Source organism: Trematomus bernacchii, unplaced genomic scaffold (genome assembly GCF_902827165.1).
Source record: "Trematomus bernacchii unplaced genomic scaffold, fTreBer1.1, whole genome shotgun sequence".
NCBI classification, from domain to species: domain Eukaryota; kingdom Metazoa; phylum Chordata; class Actinopteri; order Perciformes; family Nototheniidae; genus Trematomus; species Trematomus bernacchii.
In genome coordinates this window covers 208,494-225,630 of record NW_022987513.1, presented here as the reverse complement: position 1 = coordinate 225,630, position 17,137 = coordinate 208,494, and the positions used below count along the sequence as shown (strand labels likewise).

Genomic DNA, 17,137 nt, shown 5'->3' with positions numbered 1-17,137 from the left:
TGGTCGGCGCTAGCTTGTCACAGTCATTTGACCGGTATGATTGGGAGTGTTGCACTGTATGGTAAACACTGGTTATTTCTGCTGCTGTTACCTTGTCTGAGTGGCCATCATTTTTTGGTTTGAGTAGGAATGTCTCCATAGAGTGGGATGTCTCTTTTTGAGCGACACGTTTCTTTGTGAGAATCGCATTCTCTGTGTATTTTGACGTCGTATTCACCGCCATGTGAAATTGAAAAATTACTCTTGCAAAGATTGCAAAAAACTCTTGAGAGTCGCCCTGCACTGGCTTCACCCACGGGTAAGTGTCTTCCCAGTCTTTGTTGTATGTGCATCTTCTTTTCTTCTTAGCTGTAGTTTCAGTTTCCTCCATTTTCCATAACCTGCTGCGTTATTGACTTTCGTTGTTGCTGTTGGCGGGGCCGCGGGGGGGTGTGTGTGAGTGAGTTACTCTCATTGGTTAACACCTGACCAGCACCAGCCGTGTGTTAGTTTGATTGACAGCAAACACAGCCCTGTGATGATAGCCTTCCCTGCTTTCTCAACAGCCATTGGATAAATCTGATTTTAGAAAAGCGTTTTAGCCAATCAAAATGAAATATGCGGGACATCGTCTCAATTTGCGGGACGCACCAAAAGTCGTGAAATGCTGTGCAGTCCCGCACAAAGCGGGACAACTGGTCACCCTAGATGTGATCCAAGTAGCTCTTGGCCACTTTCATTTTTTTCAAAGTAGATCTCAGATGGAGAAAGGTTGAAGACCCCTGCTCTAGGCTATATTGTATTACAATATTTTCAGCTGCTGGGTCCTTGGATCTGATCCAATCAAAATTGAAGAAGTAGTTCTGACTGCTGACACTCTACCAGAAATTGCGGGCATCTTTATGCCAACTAACAGCCCGTCACCAGCAGGTTCTGCACAGCCAAGTCCTGAAGGATACCTTTTGCTGCAGCCAAGGCCACCTTAATGCACAGGCTGACCTGGGCCCAAAGGAGATCAGGGGCCTATCATGAGCCAATAAAAAAATGCATTGCTTGTAATTCGTCAAGTGTTCTGTCCATCATTTGATCTGAATGTATGTGGCTGGTGATTGAAACTATTTATAACACACACCCCGTGGGCACCACTCAAAAGCCAATATGAATGTGTTTGACATGTGACTTATTCAAATGCGAGTGATTGAATGACAAGACGAAGTTTGTTAGCTAGCTAGGTGATAAATATTGGAGAAGAAAAAGTTTGAGAGTGGCGCTCGGAAAAGGAAATTGTTGAAATGAAGAAAGGAGTTTCGTGACAAGCAATTATTTAAAAAATGTCAAGCTTACAGTTTTTTTTTTTTAAACCTGTAGGCCAGGATGAGGAGGAAGGACAGACAAGTTCTGTACCGAGCACCAGCGGTGCCGGCCGTGGGGCCTCGGAGCTGTAAGAAAATAAAATCAATGTGTTTCAAGAGTATTAAATAAATGCACAGTTTTATTTTGAAAAACTTTATTTTTAAGGAAGCCGGATGTTTACAAATACGTCACTTCCGGTTTCACATAGTCTTTGTTTTTAGCCGTTAGAATGTAGCTAACAGAATGTTATGAATGAGAATATAAGGAGGAAATGACTTGTGGAGTTACACAATAAACACACAACGTCTAATCCTCTTTTTTGACGCAATATTAATCACAGACGTACGAAGCCGAGAGGGAGACACGCCTCTCGTCGAAGCAGCCAATGAGAAGAAGACCACAGAATCAGATATATTCGAATGCACGGCGAAATCCGGTCCTCTTCATCTTCTGCATCACAGCGCTGTGATAACTTGTTGCTTGATCCACTACAACGTACGTCTGGTTCTGATAGCGATGGAGAAGCAGGAGAGGAAAAACAGACTGCGCTCAAGCATGCAGCAGGACCGAGTCAGTAACCTCACACTGATGTCCATTGAGCATGACATTCTTCGTGAGTTGGATTTCAAGAACATTATAAAGGCTTTTTCTTCTCTTCAAAGAAGACCAGACGAAAGCACTTCTAACAGGGATGTAGTGCTGCCGGAGCGCACCAGAACACCGCTCCGGCAACTTAAAAAAATTGCAGTACGCATAAGGAGCCGTACACATGCCGCGTTTCTTGTGTGGTTGTGTCTTTAGTTGAAAGCCCAGTGGCGATCTGTTCATCTGTCATATTGATCATACAATAAAGCCATCGAAAAATAATATGATACAGTAAAGTTCAAGTACTTCCTGGGTCTTAATTTGTCATTCAAAATCGGCTCTGTGTGTGGCACGAGCGCATTGTGAGTGAGCGAGAGAGAGAGAGCGTGCACCGGTTACGGGGATTGTTGTTGTTAGCATCCTGTGCTAGCTCGGAGCTAACGGATATAAGGAGCTGTTTTCTACAACAAGGTGGAGGAGAGCTCTCTCCTGTCAGACTGAGATCTCTGATAACTACAGCTCAGTGAGGAAAATAACTCCTGTGAGAAAGAAGTGCTTAAATAGTTAACTTCAGTCTAAGTAATCTCAGTGGGTCTAAAACGGTTTGGTCACCATTTATGTAAGCAAGTATTTGCAAAGCACACCATTATATGATCATTATAGTTAAAAAAACAAAACAGAGAATAAATGAAAAACATGATCACATGGATAGGATACTAAATACATTTGCCAATCTCAGAAGACACCGCCACTCTCAGGACAAGAAGTGCACGCTAAGAATGACAAAAATAAAATCGCCTTTCTCTGTACAGCGCCACTTTCCGAACAGGAAATGCACGCTAATACAATATTTTATATTATTAAGGTACAGCGCCACTTTCCGAACCATTAATTAACCTGTTAAACCCCAAGCCTGTTTTTCAGGTCTCAGGCTCGAAAATGACATGCCCAGAACAAATGACTATATCTTCACTTCTAAAAAGGGGTAAATGAATCATCTTTTTTCTCAAAGCAATGATACACCTGTGAGTTGGATGTAGAAAAGTCAGAATCATATAGATCTTTTTATTTTAAAGTAAATTCAGATTGAACATAGTAAAAAAAATAATTATAGTTTCCGTCCAAAAAATAAACATTACTTATAGTGAAAACCACCCTTGAATGATGGGATATGAAGATCTGTTCTTTGTTTCCAAGTCCAGGAGAAAGTAAAAAAAGGAGACGAATGGAGTCTCGGAAAGTTCAAAAGAGTAATTTAATAAAATAGCGTTGTATTGGATCAAACAGGCAGTCAACACAAGCTAGCTGTGTCCCAATTCAGAGGCTGCGTCCTCCTGAGGACCCAGCCTCTGAATTCCGCAGAGGACTGCGAAATGAGACGGTCTACGGAGCATTTCCTGGTACGTCACCGGCAGTTACTGCCCCTACCTTTTGCCTCCCCCGTCGCCTAGCAACCAGCTGCAGTCACAAGCATAGATATATATAAAGGCTAGATGGCTCAAGGAGGAGTGGCCAGCGTAGCTCACCGGTGGCCATCTTGCCACAGTCAACCGCTACTCTGGTACGCTCTATGGTAGCTGTTGTAAGGTGAGTGATCTGCACAAAAATACTCTTAACTCGCTGAAATCTTGAATGATTTACAAACGGTTTTGGTTTATTATAAACGTTATTAGCATCCCTGCTGAAAAAACCAGCATGGACCAGCATGGTGTTGACCAGCATGGACCAGCCTATGTTGTGTTTTGGTCACCAGCATGGTCCACCAGCATGGACCAGCATGGACCACCAGCATGGACCAGCATGGACCACCAGCATGGACCAGCATGATCCACCAGCATGGACCAGCATGATCCACCAGCATGGACCAGCATGGACGTCCATGCTGGTCCATGCTGGTGGATCATGCTGGTGGATCATGCTGGTCCATGCTGGTGGATCATACTGGGGACCAGCATAGTATGCTTGTTTGCTGGTCACCAGCATACTAGCATAGACCAGCATACAAGCGACCAAAACACAACATATGCTGGTTTTGCTGGCATACCAGCATTTATCTATCACCAGCTTATGTTAGTATTAAATATACAATGTATTCTGGTAACTATCAAAATAAAGACATTGTATTGTGTTCATAACAGTATTTTTATTTAATAAATTATACATTAACAATACAATAATATTAAAAAAAAAACCCTACATCTAAATAAATATATCATCTAAAATAGATGCATTTGATTTAAAAATAACAAATATAATTCAAAATGTAAATAGCAACAAAGAAATTATAAAAAGAAATGTTTAAAGTATTTTTTTCTTTTTCTTGTTAATATCCATTATCTTCTCTGTTATGTATCTTCCGGTCTTTGCCAATCTGGCCAGCATTTCTTGGTCCTCCACGTCTTTCTCGTACAGCCATGCTTGAAAGCAAACTGAAAATAAGAAACAACAATGTTTTAACAAATCGTATTAAATTATGTGATGACAGAACTGTAAACAGGATAGCTGAAACTTTAACAAAATAAATAAACTCCGTTACCTCTAATCATTAACCCATGTTTGTATCATTTAGTTAACTCCGTGTGTTTGCTGCTAGCATACATAATATATACCTGACGTGGAAACGTTACTTGTGGATGGGGCTATAGAGTTACTAGAAATTAATTTATTAATTATAATAAAAACGTAGCTCAAGCATTTATGCAACTTGATTTGAAGCGTGTGTGTGTGTGTGTGTGTGTGTGTGTGTGTGTGTGTGGTGTGTTCGGACCCGGTAGAATCTAGGGGCGGGGTAATGCGAGGGAAAGGAGGAGGTGAAATATTAAATTGAGACGAGCCTCACTATAGTGTCTCCCCGTCCAATCCCCCCCCCCTCCCCGTCCACCCAGTAAAAAAATTGTGTGTGTAAACTGCCCCGCCCCCTCGCACACAGACAGGGGAGAGAGATCTCTCGTCTGGATTGGAAAGATCGAAAATAAATCATAGACGCATTTTGTAGTCTTTTTGCATATTAGACAGTAAGACTGCGATATAATGTTTGTGTAGCAATAATACATATGACATCTATTTTTTTAACGTCTCCATTACCGATAAAAAGATCGTTAACGTTGGACCTTAACGGTACCACGGTCTTTAATAATTCATCCCTGGGGCCCCGTTAATACCGGGGCTTGGTACCCATCCCTAGTTTTAATTATTACATCATCAATATTAAATTTCAAATAACCAAGAACTTGGTATCTCACAAAGAGCAAGTGGCTAGTGCTGCTAAGAACATACCTTTCAAACCCCATAGCTTCTGCAGGGTTAGAGGCTGCCTGGTGGTCTTGGTGGTGGGGCATTCCTTTCCAGTCAGGCTCCTTTCCCCTAAGGTGTCGGTGCCCCAAAACGCCACAGCCAACTCCTTCACGAACATGGCGTCCCTTGTGTTGTTTTTTATTTTTGCCCAGACCTCTGGACGCACTGGAATCTCCCCTTGCAAGTGAATGACAACAATCTGAAACATAAAATGTGTACAGTAGCCTATACATAAAAGGTAGACACCAATATGAGACTGAGGAGCAAAAATAAAAAGGCTCCACTATGGAAATAATATATACCTTCCCATGTGGCTCGCTCTTTGAAGGGGGATTATTGGGGTGTGTGGGTGTCCAGGGTGCAGGCTCACACTGTGTCTCAGATTGTTCTTCTACAGAATGTGAATAAGACAAAGAAAGGACAAAAACATTTCAACAATAGTATAAATTCATATGCGTATATCTTGATGGGCTGATTGTTTACACATTTCACTGCCATCTTGTCTGTTTCTTTTATTGCAGTTGCTGATGAAAGTTAAAATGCAAAATCGATCCAAGACTGTCATTATTATTTGCTTGCAATTTAAAAACAAATGTACTTACTTTGTGAAAATACCTGGTTAATAGTTTTATCCAAATACATTTTTAGATTTGCTGTCCTGTAGGTGGCGACTTTCCCCTTCCAGCTCAGATCTTTATAATGTAATGAAAAATAAAATGATCAACAAAACAGCCTTTTAGCCTACCACCAGTCAAATCTGTTGTTACCCTATGACTGGTAAAAACACAAACATTAAATGTACCTTCTGTATTAACCGTCTAAAGATTAGTTCCTGTTGTAATTGTGCAGCTGTATTATCTGGGAAATAGAAGAATCGGATCAGGATTCGGTATTGGCAGACAATCAATATCAAATGACTCGGATCGTTATTAGCATCAGCACTTGATCACTTGTCTACTTGCAGCCTAAATACAAAGATAACTCCACTCCTCTCCTAACACTGCTTACCTCTATTAAGCCTTGGTAGAACTAGTGTCCTAGTCATAGGGTCCAGGACTGACTGAAGACATGTGGAACAGAGTCCCAGACAGGCATCGTTTGATGTACAGGAAACTGGAACTTTGAACAGGTGTTTTCATCTTTTCTGCCTGAAGATTCACAAGTTCTTGATCAGGTGTTTGATGTGGGCTGGCATGATCCTTTCTGCAGCGATAAATAAATAAAACAAAGAAAACATTGTTAATAATAGCAATGATGGTAACAACAATAATATTAGTATAACTATTTATATAGCACTTACACAATTGCAAAGTGATTCTCACTACAAAAATAAAGAACAAACAATATCATCAATACAAAAACTAAGCATTAAAGAAGTTCAGTGACAAACATCCTCTTAAGTAAAAGACCAAATCATGTCAAGCTTTAAATATTTCAGTCTTTGCAATGCACTGTTGTAAATGACATTCCAAAGGCTAAATTCAAACAAAAAGATAACTGGGTACCAAAGTGCTTTACCTGATACTGTAGAACACGTTCCACACGGAGCAGCAACCATCCGGCTGGGCCTTTTGCTGCATATCATCTTCTCCCTCTCCACTGTTTCCAGTAGATCTTTACTGCCTCTTTCCAATAAAACAGAAATGCCCCAAAAAATCATATTAAAAAAGTTAAAAACAATAACTTACTTTTGGCATTAAAATGGATTTGAATCTCACCTTTTTCCTGGATGTCAGGAAGGCCAGGAAGTCGTTCCCTTCAAGTCCACAACCAGTCTTCTCTTTCTTTCACCCTCCGAAAATCTCCCAGCATGCACCAGGAAGAAGAAGAAGAGGAAGAAGCAGAAGCAGAAGATGAATTTTTCAGAACATTTTCCTTAAAAATAAGAAAAACATACCGATTTCTTTTTTAGAGCATCCATTTCTGTGGATTCCCCTTCACAATGATCAAAATCAACAAAATCTTCTTGGATCCTTGGAACTCTGATTCGTTTTGGAGGATTTGATGTTGAGTCCTCAATCTCTTGGGTTTCTGTCAAAAGGTAAGTGTAAGTGAAGCTAACGTTAATGTTTAATGTCCATGGTAATGATTTTACCTTACTTTAATTTCGGTAGTTTACGTCAACGTAACGAGTATGCCGTTAAAGTAAGCGGCTTATTCTAACGTTAAAGTAAGCCAACGGCTTATTCTAACCGTTAGAGTAAGCCATCTTAACGTACTAGTAACGTATATATATATATATAGGCTATATATATATAACATATAATATATATATAAATATATATATACGGCTTATAAGTCTGCATACTCTAGCCGTTAGAGTCTAACGGTTAGAATAAGCCGTTGGCTACTCGCATATTAATTATTAATGTTAAGGTAGCCTAATTATTCGTACCTTTCACAAGCAGAACCTGGCTGTTGAAATATGTTTTCTTCCCAAAGAATGGGATAGAGGATGTCCGCTTGATATGTTTTTAAGTTGAAGTTTTGGATGTTTGTTATAGGTAGCTACAATAGCCTTAAATCCGTCCGTGTATTTCACATAAGCAAACATCCTGGCTGACAGATGTTTCGGGCCGAACGGATTACTTTTACACATTCTTGGCCTCACGCGCTACCTATTTCTTTTGCGCACGAGACACTGCTCTGGAATCTTGAATTCTAGAATGTTCTTCTAAGAGCTGTCATTACAGCATGAAGCGATGTCAATCATCTTATTATGTAATGCAGTGGCGGCTGGTGCATTTTTCTCCAGGGGGGAACCAAAATGTAAGCAAACTTATACACAAACTCATATTACAACGCAGGGCTAGCTCAAAGGCACACAGCACTTGATACAGTCTATTATTTTAGTGCCTGTTTTTGTCAACCTCCTTATTATGCTTAGGCTACTGAGTGATCCCTATCCTGTACCCTCATTGGACAGCTGTGTTTACTTTCCTAAACATGGCTAGTCGCATAGCATCATCCATGTGGACTCTAGTTTGTTCATGCTTTTAGTTTTTTCTGATATGTGCTTTAAGTCACTCACATCTGTCTGGATCCATGCTGGGTCTGGTCCATAGACTGGTCTGATCCTGACGTTTGAAAAAGGGAGGCAGGGGAACATAAAATATAGCACTGGTGTTGCTGCAGGTAGTTAGCCTTCTTGCTAAACCAGCTCCTTGAAAAAGAGCGTGTACTGCCTTCCTCTGTACAACTCCTGCCCTGTCTATGTCAGGCTGATCAGGTCCGAGCTCTTTTACTCTCAGCTTTCCCTCCAGTGTCCTCGTCTCAAAAGGGTGTTTCTTTAAGTGATTAAACATAACTTTCCTTCTCCATATTTGCTATCTAGTTTTGTTTACTCTCCGTCTACTCTCTCTCATTCAAACGTCAATCACTCACTCTGGCGCTTCTGCTGCCCCCTAGTTGTTGGCGGTGTCCAACAGCTGCTCATATCTGTTGTTCTGTACGTTATAACGTAGCCTAAAGAACAACAGATAGGAGCAACAGATATCAAACTCAATAGAAATAACTTATTTCTATTGAGTTTGATTACTCTGAATCAAAAGTAGCCCTTGAAATGTGTTTAAACAGAAACCTGTGTTACAGTGGAAAGCCTATATCCTATACAGCCTAATACAAAGGCCTATACTATAGGCCTGTGTACTATACAATGCTGCTTGTTAGAAAAATAAAAATGTATAATACACAATATTCAGACACAAAATATACACAGCTTATATTATAAGATTTGCTGCATTGCCAATACATTATTTTCTAAAGCTGTCTGCTATTTTTCCATGTGCTAACTTCCAATATTTTCGTGGGATTCTGTATCAGAATCTAACATTTCTTGAAAAGAGAGGTTTCACTTAATGGTGATAGTTTTCTTTGTGATGCAGTTGATGAAAGTATAATCTTAAATAAGAAGCCTCGTTTATATAAAAATATTCTCGAAAATATGTTATGATCAATAAACATGATTTTACTGTTTAGATGCCAAAACGAAGCTACAAAGGCTACCTGGAGCCTTGCAACAGCTTTAAAATACCTAGAACCACACATATAACTAATATTCAAGAGGCAGTAATTGAGGTATGTATCCCTGGAATATGTATGGCATGATTATAAAATGGCTAACCTTTTAAATTGTGTTGTTTCTTATTTACCCGTTTAGACCCAATGACAGCAGTGTTTTTATTGTCCTCAAATAATCGGTGTGTTGACGATTTACATTTTAATGTTGATGTAAAAAGTGAGCACGGAGTCTCTTTTCAACTTAAAGGTGGGGTAGGTAAGTTTGAGAAACCGGCTCGAGATACCCTTTTTGTTATATTCCATGGAATGCTCTTAACATCCCGATAGTAATGAATATCTTAAGTGCTTTGACAAAAATATATTTTCAAATTCTAGCGCACTCGAGCTGGTTTCTCCAAAATTACCTTTAAGTATAACTCACAACTTTTGGAAAAAAAGTAACTAACATATTTCACCTCTTTTAAACATTGTGTGAACCAAACAACTAACACTAATGGAATAAAAACAGTACAGTACAATTACTTGACTTCATATGATGTGTACAATGATGATCCTTTTCTTTACATTTCTGTAATCTCTCACAGCCAAGAGTGAGTTTTTCAACACGTTTGTTTTTTATGTCCTCACTCACTCAGGGCACCGCTGTCTCAGGTGACTACCTTCCTCTCGCGGATGCAGCGACCTCAGATGCAGCTCTCTCGGATGATGACTCAACTCTCTCAGATGCAGCTCTCTCGGATGATGACTCAGCTCTCTCAGATGCAGCTCTCTCAGATGCAGCTCTCTCAGATGATGACTCAGCTCTCTCAGATGCAGCTCTCTCGGATGCAGCTCTCTCAGATGATGACTCAGCTCTCTCGGATGATGACTCAGCTCTCTCAGATGCTCTCTCAGATGCTCTCTCAGATGCAGCTCTCTCGGATGATGACTCAGCTCTCTCAGATGCAGCGCACTCGGATGCAGCTCTCTCTGACGCAGCTCTCTCGGATGCAGCTCTCTCAGATGATGACTCAGCGCTCTCGGATGATGACTCAGCTCTCTCAGAGGAACAAGAATCTCTCTCAGATGACAGTGACTCAGACTCTAGTGTGGGTAATCCATTTGGGATGTTAGGGAAAGATCCTGATATGGACTCCAAGCTAACTGCAACAAGTACTACAACCAGGGCTGAAGCACTAATCATGATTATGAGCCATGCTGCTCGACATAATATTACAGGTTCTCAGCTCAGTGATTTGCTCAAACTCATTAATCAGCTGTTTGGAAAAGATGTTGTCCCCAGATCTAAACATTCTTTTAACAAGATCTTTAAGAATAATTCAGAGATGGTAGCATTTCATTTTTATTGCGACAAATGTAAAGCAAACATTGGCACAAAGGAAGAAATACAAGATAACAATATAACAATGTGTGCAGAGTGCCTAGTCCCAGTTGTGGTCAGTACCCTTAACAGTGCAAGGTTTTTCATCAATGTACCAGTTGCTCCTCAAATACAGCGCCTGCTTGAAAATCCAGAGGTAAACAATGAGTTGAGCTACAGGTTTGATCGCCCATGCAATGGAGACAGAGTCATTTCAGACATTTATGATGGTGAATCCTACAAAAAATTGTCAGCAGCTGGTCAGATTTTATCGGATGTTAATAATTTCTCATATAATTTTAACTCTGATGGTTCACCTGTGTTCAAGTCCTCAAAGTTTTCGATTTGGCCCATTCAGCTTCACCTGAATGAACTTCCACCAAAAATGCGATTCAAACACATTATTCTGGCTGGTTTATGGTTTGGTTCAAGTGAGCCTTGCATGCATGTTTTTCTTAAACCTTTTGTTGATCAGTCAAAGTTACTTGTATCCAAAGGAGTGTCTTGGAAAAAAAATGGAATGCAGGTCAATAGCAAAGTTATAGGTGTCTGTTGTTGTGTTGACTCAAAGGCAAGACCCACCATGCAGAACACAAAACAATTCAATGGTTACTTTGGCTGTGGCTTTTGCCTCCACCCTGGTAACCTTGTGGAATGTCAAGTAAAGTACACAATGTGTGAAAATCCAAACAGTGACAGAGATGCAGAAGGAATGTTGGCTGATATGGAGTTGGTATTAATTGAACAAAAAAGTATCCGGGGTGTCAAAGGCCCATCTCCCTTGATCAACATGCCACAATTTGATATTGCGTGGGGTTTTGTGCCTGATTATATGCATGCTGTGTTATTAGGTGTTGTCAGACAAGTGACAGAACTCATGCTAGAGGGCACCAATCAGCCATATTACATTGGCAGACCTGCAACATTGAGGGTTATTGAAAACCGAATCAGATGCATTCAGCCACCACATCTGATCACTCGGTTACCTAGACCATTGAGTGAGCGCAAATTCTGGAAAGCCTCTGAATGGCGGGCGTGGCTATTGTTTTATTGCTTGCCCTGCCTTGAAGGTGTACTAGATGGTGGCTACACCAAACACCTTTGCCTGCTCGTTACTGCTGTTTTTCTCCTTTTGAAGGACAAGATTCACTTTGATGACGTGAACAAAGCAGATGTAATGCTCCTTGAGTTTGTTGTGAAGTGTCAGTCTTTGTATGGGGAGAGTGCAATGACATTCAATATGCATCTCCTGACTCATCTGGCTAAGTCTGTGAAACTGTGGGGTCCATTGTGGGCACACTCCGCTTTTGTGTTTGAGAATGGAAATGGAAATCTCCTTAAAATGGTGCATGGAACCAAATGTGTTGCTCTTCAAGTGGTCAACAAGTTCCTGCTGCACAGAGCTGTACCACATTTCTCAAAGCAGTATGCAGTCAGTGACCGTGTCCTTGCATTTTGTCAGGAGATCAATAGCTATTCAAAAGTACAGAAATGTATACGCTACCAGGACACAACAGTTTTGGATGATGGAAAGATCAAACACCTCACACAACACGAAAGGAATGCCTTCCTCACAGCATTGATAGAACCACCTATTACAATTCTTCTTCACAACAGAATGACACACAAGGGTTTGGTCTACACAAGTAAAAACTATAGCCGCGCCAAAAGACGCAATGATTATTGTGTAAGTCTGACAGATGGATGCTCTGGGGAGATCGAGCAGATAATATCATTTAGCTCAGAAGCAGGAGCAGAAATTGCCATGTTCTTCAAACCTTTTGACACACAGACTAGGTCCTTCCCCCTTCCACAGGGTTATGGTTTTGTGCCTCATATTTTTAGGGTAAATGAAGGTACATCCTTGATCCACTTGGTTCGAGTTGATGATCTTGAACAAAAATGTCTCCCTGTGAAGTCCGCTGATGGAATGTATACATGCAACTTCCCAAACCTGTATGAGAGGGATTAAAATGCAAAATTAGTAATGAGCCGTCATTATGGTAAAACTGTTTGGGATCTCTCTTTCCCCTGTACTAATTTTCTCCTTTTTGATGTTGTTTAATTGTTCCTTTTTTTGAAGGGGCCCTAATGTGCTAATTTCTTGTTAATATTGTTTACACAATAACCTATATAACACACTACAGGAAATAAAAAACCCAAAACGAACCACTCTCAATGAGACACTAAATACAAATGATCCTGAAAATTAGCAAATTGTGTCCTTTTTAAGTAATTGTTGTATCATTCATAACACTCTGCGATTAATCACAATGTGGCCACCTGTCGTCCACTAGTGACATTTAAATTCAAACGAACAGTCTTATTTATAGAGCTTTGTATACTACTGAGTTTGTATGTTATGTCTCTTAAATAAATGGAATGGAAACATGCAAACAGGGTTTTGCATTGAAGCAATTGGATGGAAAATATATGTTTTTTCTTAACAACAGAGCTGGAAATGGAAGCAATACAAATATTACTTTAATGTTAATATGTGTTGCTTGTGTTCTGATGCATTTCACAATGCATGACATGTTTTTTTACTAGCATCATCAAAACTGAACTGAAAATATGTATTGTTTGTTTGTACATTTATATTAATGGAAATAATGGTATGTGATATGTCATCACTATTAATGCCGTTAACCTACACAATAAACGGCACACAACATGTAGCACAAACTAACACATAGTATGTAGCACTGCACAAGCTAACATATAGCATACATACATAAACCACAGCTCAACCACAAACAATTGCACAAACAACCAGCAAAAACGTACCTCGCTGCTAGTCACCTAGAGGGGCTGATAACTTAGGCTGCATCTTGTCCCTTTAGTTTTCTTGCATCCAGAAATATCACTAGACCGCATGCGTTGCTCTGGGGTTGCGATTGCCAAGTACGGCGATTAATAAAACAGGTGTAACACAAACAACACCGCAGATTAGTTCCCCCTCCATTAACGTTGCACATTAAATGTAGGTGTGACTACCCGAACTTCTGTTAGACAGCTATCATACTGAAGACATATTTATGGTCCATGCTGGTGGATCATGCTGGTCCCCAGAGTGATCCATGCTGGTTATCCACCATCATGGATCATACTACTATGATGATTCAGCCTCTATGGAGATAGACATATGACAAGCATGATCATTTCTGACGTGTTTTATTAGATAAACACATAATTATAAAACAGTATTAATAAAACAGTAGTAATAAACAGTATAAACAGTAGTAATAAAACAGTAGTAATAAACAGTATAAACAGTAGTAATAAAACAGTATTAATAAAACAGTAGTAATAAACAGTATAAACAGTAGTAATAAACAGTATAAACAGTAGTAATAAAACAGTAGTAATAAAACAGTATTAATAAAACAGTAGTAATAAATAAATAAATAAAGTCCTATAAATAATATAACATTCTCAGTCTTCCGAGGTTTGGTATTTGTGCCTGTTGAGGTCCATTATTTTCTCTGTTATATAATGTCCAGCCTTCGCCCATCTGGCCTTCATTTCTCTCTCCTCCAAGTTTTTTTTGGAAAGCCACCTCTTGAAGCAGTCTAAAATGAAATGGACAAATAAAGAAGTACTTGAAAATAAAATCTGTCTAAAATGTATCAGTCCGAACAAAGCAGGACCAGGACTTTTCACAAAGGAAATATGATCAATTAAAATTAATTATATTAATGTTCAATATTAAATGACAAATAACCAAGTCCTTCCAATTCAACAAAGAGCAAGGCTAGTGCTGCTAAGATTGCCATACCTTTCACAGATTTCAGTTTATTGGGGGTTAAAGGCTGCCGGGTGGACTTTGTAGTTGGGCACTGCTTCCCTGTCAGGCTCCTTTCCCGAAGTGTCTTTGTACCCCACACTGCCACTGCCAACTCTTTTACAAAGAGAGAGTCCCGTGTGTTGGCTTCTATGTGTGACCAGACCTCTGGACGCATTTTTATATTTTCTCCCAATTGAATCTAACAAAAAACATAAACATAAATATTTAATGACAATTTCATGTTATACTTTACATAGGTTGTACAATGTTGGAGAATAGACCAGAATCTGAGAGGGATACGAAGTCGTATATACTGCATGTTTAGTTGTTGTACTTGTTAGTGCACGGTATACTTGTAAACAAAACAAAATATTGTACCTCATCTCCTTTCCGGGATTGACACGGTGCCAACTCATTGCCAGACTTATAGAGCATAAGATAAAGACAGTTAACAGTTGCACCTCGTTTAAATTCACCCACTTGCTTTAACAGTTGAGTTAACATTTCAGAGCAGCTCTTAAGTGATCACATCATTAATAACAAGTATTATCAGAGCAAGAAGAATAAGTCAGACACAAATATTTAACTTAACTAATGCCAGCTTTGTCATTTGCACTGTTGAACATTGCAATAAACATCTCTTAACATCAGAAGGCAGTTTGGAGGTAACACTTACCAATTATGGTCTTCTTTGGGCACCGGGATACATGATCTTTGACAGGAAACAAGCCACCATGTCACCAATTTGAAAAATGATTGAAAACATACGAACAAATAAAAGTAAGCATCATAAACCTTATTTTAAGTCTTACAGGTTTTTTTTCTTTATTTCATTGTCACTTTATGTAAAAGTATAAAAGATTATTAACCCCATAAAAGATAAAACAGCTTTAAAACTATTTTTATAATTTTTTGAGTTTGATGTCAAATGGATGCTGAGAGGTGCTGCTGAACTCATCATAAAAAACATCTCTCAATCAATAGTAAAAATGGCTTACCGCTTAGCCTAGCAAGTATATACAGTTTATTCCCATTTCTGGAAACTAGTCTATGAAAGTCTATACAATTATATTATGGGACAAAACTTGTGCAAACACATATTGTTTGCATCATAATTGTTCATTAGTGGATACATTATTTTAAGGGATAAAATGGTTCATAATTACAGAAAAAAAGTTAGAAACATTTTATGTAATTAAATAATTCTTCAATCTTTGACTATCACATTTTCTTTCAGGAATCAACCATGACAAATTCAACATTTTGATCAAATGGCATCCTATAAGGACAGTGTAATAAGCAAAAAAAAAATCAGATCTCACCACTAATTTCATCTGCTGTGGGGTTCAGCTGTTTGAGAAGATGTTGCTGCAACTGTATATTTAAAGCACGCAGTGTTTTATTTTCTGCCTTGACAGTTGCTGTCATTTTCTCCTGCTCCTCCAGCCTAAGACAGAAGGGAATATGTTATGAGTAGCTAATTTACAAGAAAAACAAATATTAAGTAACATCTAGTAGTTTGTTATCTATAGTCGTAGTCCACTTGCACACATGTTGTTAATATTCAGCAATCACTGAAAGGTCGTATCTGGATGGTATATTGTAATGATGTAACTTAAACAAATAGCAGCCTCATACCATGCAATTTTGACAAAAGTACACTTAAATATCACATCACACAATGAACTCAAACGCAGACACTTTGGGAATATAATAATTTCATGACTCAAAAACAATAGAAAATGTTTATGATTTGTCTATCATAATATGCCATACATATATACTTTAACTAAAAACCTTATATGACTTACTTTTTTTGCATTTCATTTAATTTCTTTTGATAGAGGCGTTGTTTGAGCTTTGCCTCCTCAAACAGTTGTTGAGGCACAACCGCTCCATCATCGGACTCATCTGAGTCATCGGCGGGAGTATATTCTCTATTTAATGTTGGGCAGAGTGGAGACAGTTGTTTTCTTTTTTTCCTCTCCTGCAGTATGGCCAAGAGATTTTTTCTTTTAGCTTCTTCTGTATTTTTTTGGGGGATTTTCTGGAAACATGGATAAAAGCACAATTTAGACAAAGGCAACATAGTATAATACAACAGTAACTGAATACATTTTATCGAAGTGCTTTTTTACAGGGTAGATTTACTTTACCCGAGGGTGTCCATTTCTGGCTATTTCTGACAACTACTCCACTACATATCTGAGTAAAATATTGTACTATTTAATCCACAAAATATATTTAATAGTTTTACCTACTTTAAGGATTAAGAAATATACTACAAAATGCAATCAACAAATAATGTATCATGCATTCTTACAGGTTAAGATAACACTTTATTGAGATTCACATTTATTTTCTGCAACATTAAAGTAAATGAATGTATTAATAATTATAATCCAATAATGTAATATTCAATTTGAGTACTTTAAGTACATTTTGATGCAAATACATTTGAACTATTACTTAGGTTTACTTTACCTAAACATCTTACTTTATTCAACGACTTGAATAACTTTATGAATGCAGGATATCACTTTTTTGTACCTAATTAAAATATCTTAGTCGGATAAATCATCCAACACTATGGGATATACAAGGCATGTATTTCACAATAAATACCGTGTTAAAAAAATAAGGTAATATCCTCTATATATATATATGTATAAACATGTAATTTATTTGAGTTGTATAGAGGCTTTGCATATGACGTCACGGGTAACGTGACGTCAGCCCAACGGCCATACTGGAGTACC

At 38.7% G+C, this 17,137-nt stretch overlaps 1 protein-coding gene and 1 long non-coding RNA gene across 3 annotated transcripts; both read right to left on the bottom strand.

Moving 5' to 3' along the window:
- Window positions 1-4,201: 4,201 nt before the first annotated feature.
- LOC117470137 (BEN domain-containing protein 5-like) lies at window positions 4,202-5,825 on the bottom strand. Its single transcript, XM_034114707.1, has 4 exons — window positions 5,814-5,825; window positions 5,514-5,602; window positions 5,194-5,410; window positions 4,202-4,334 (listed from the first exon to the last, which is right to left on the bottom strand). The coding sequence occupies exons 3-4, from the start codon at window positions 5,327-5,329 to the stop codon at window positions 4,216-4,218; spliced, it is 255 nt and encodes an 84-aa protein (XP_033970598.1). The 5' UTR covers window positions 5,330-5,410; window positions 5,514-5,602; window positions 5,814-5,825; the 3' UTR covers window positions 4,202-4,215.
- Window positions 5,826-6,013: 188 nt separating this feature from the next.
- On the bottom strand, window positions 6,014-8,557 carry LOC117469500. Of its 2 annotated transcripts, XR_004554601.1 has the most exons (5): window positions 8,243-8,557; window positions 6,930-7,242; window positions 6,730-6,836; window positions 6,220-6,414; window positions 6,014-6,069 (listed from the first exon to the last, which is right to left on the bottom strand). It is a non-coding gene; the product is annotated as an uncharacterized LOC117469500 (long non-coding RNA). The 2 variants fall into 2 exon arrangements; XR_004554600.1 differs by lacking the exon at window positions 8,243-8,557 and having other exon boundaries at window positions 6,930-8,211.
- Window positions 8,558-17,137: the final 8,580 nt, after the last annotated feature.

Excerpts from the sequence above, each read along its gene's own strand:
- LOC117470137 (XM_034114707.1), bottom strand. The coding sequence starts at position 5,329 with ATGTTCGTGAAGGAGTTGGCTGTGGCGTTTTGGGGCACCGACACCTTA. Across the intron at positions 4,335-5,193 it reads GAAGCTATGGGGTTTGAAAG|CATGGCTGTACGAGAAAGAC; the intron begins GTATGTTCTTAG and ends TTTGCTTTCAAG.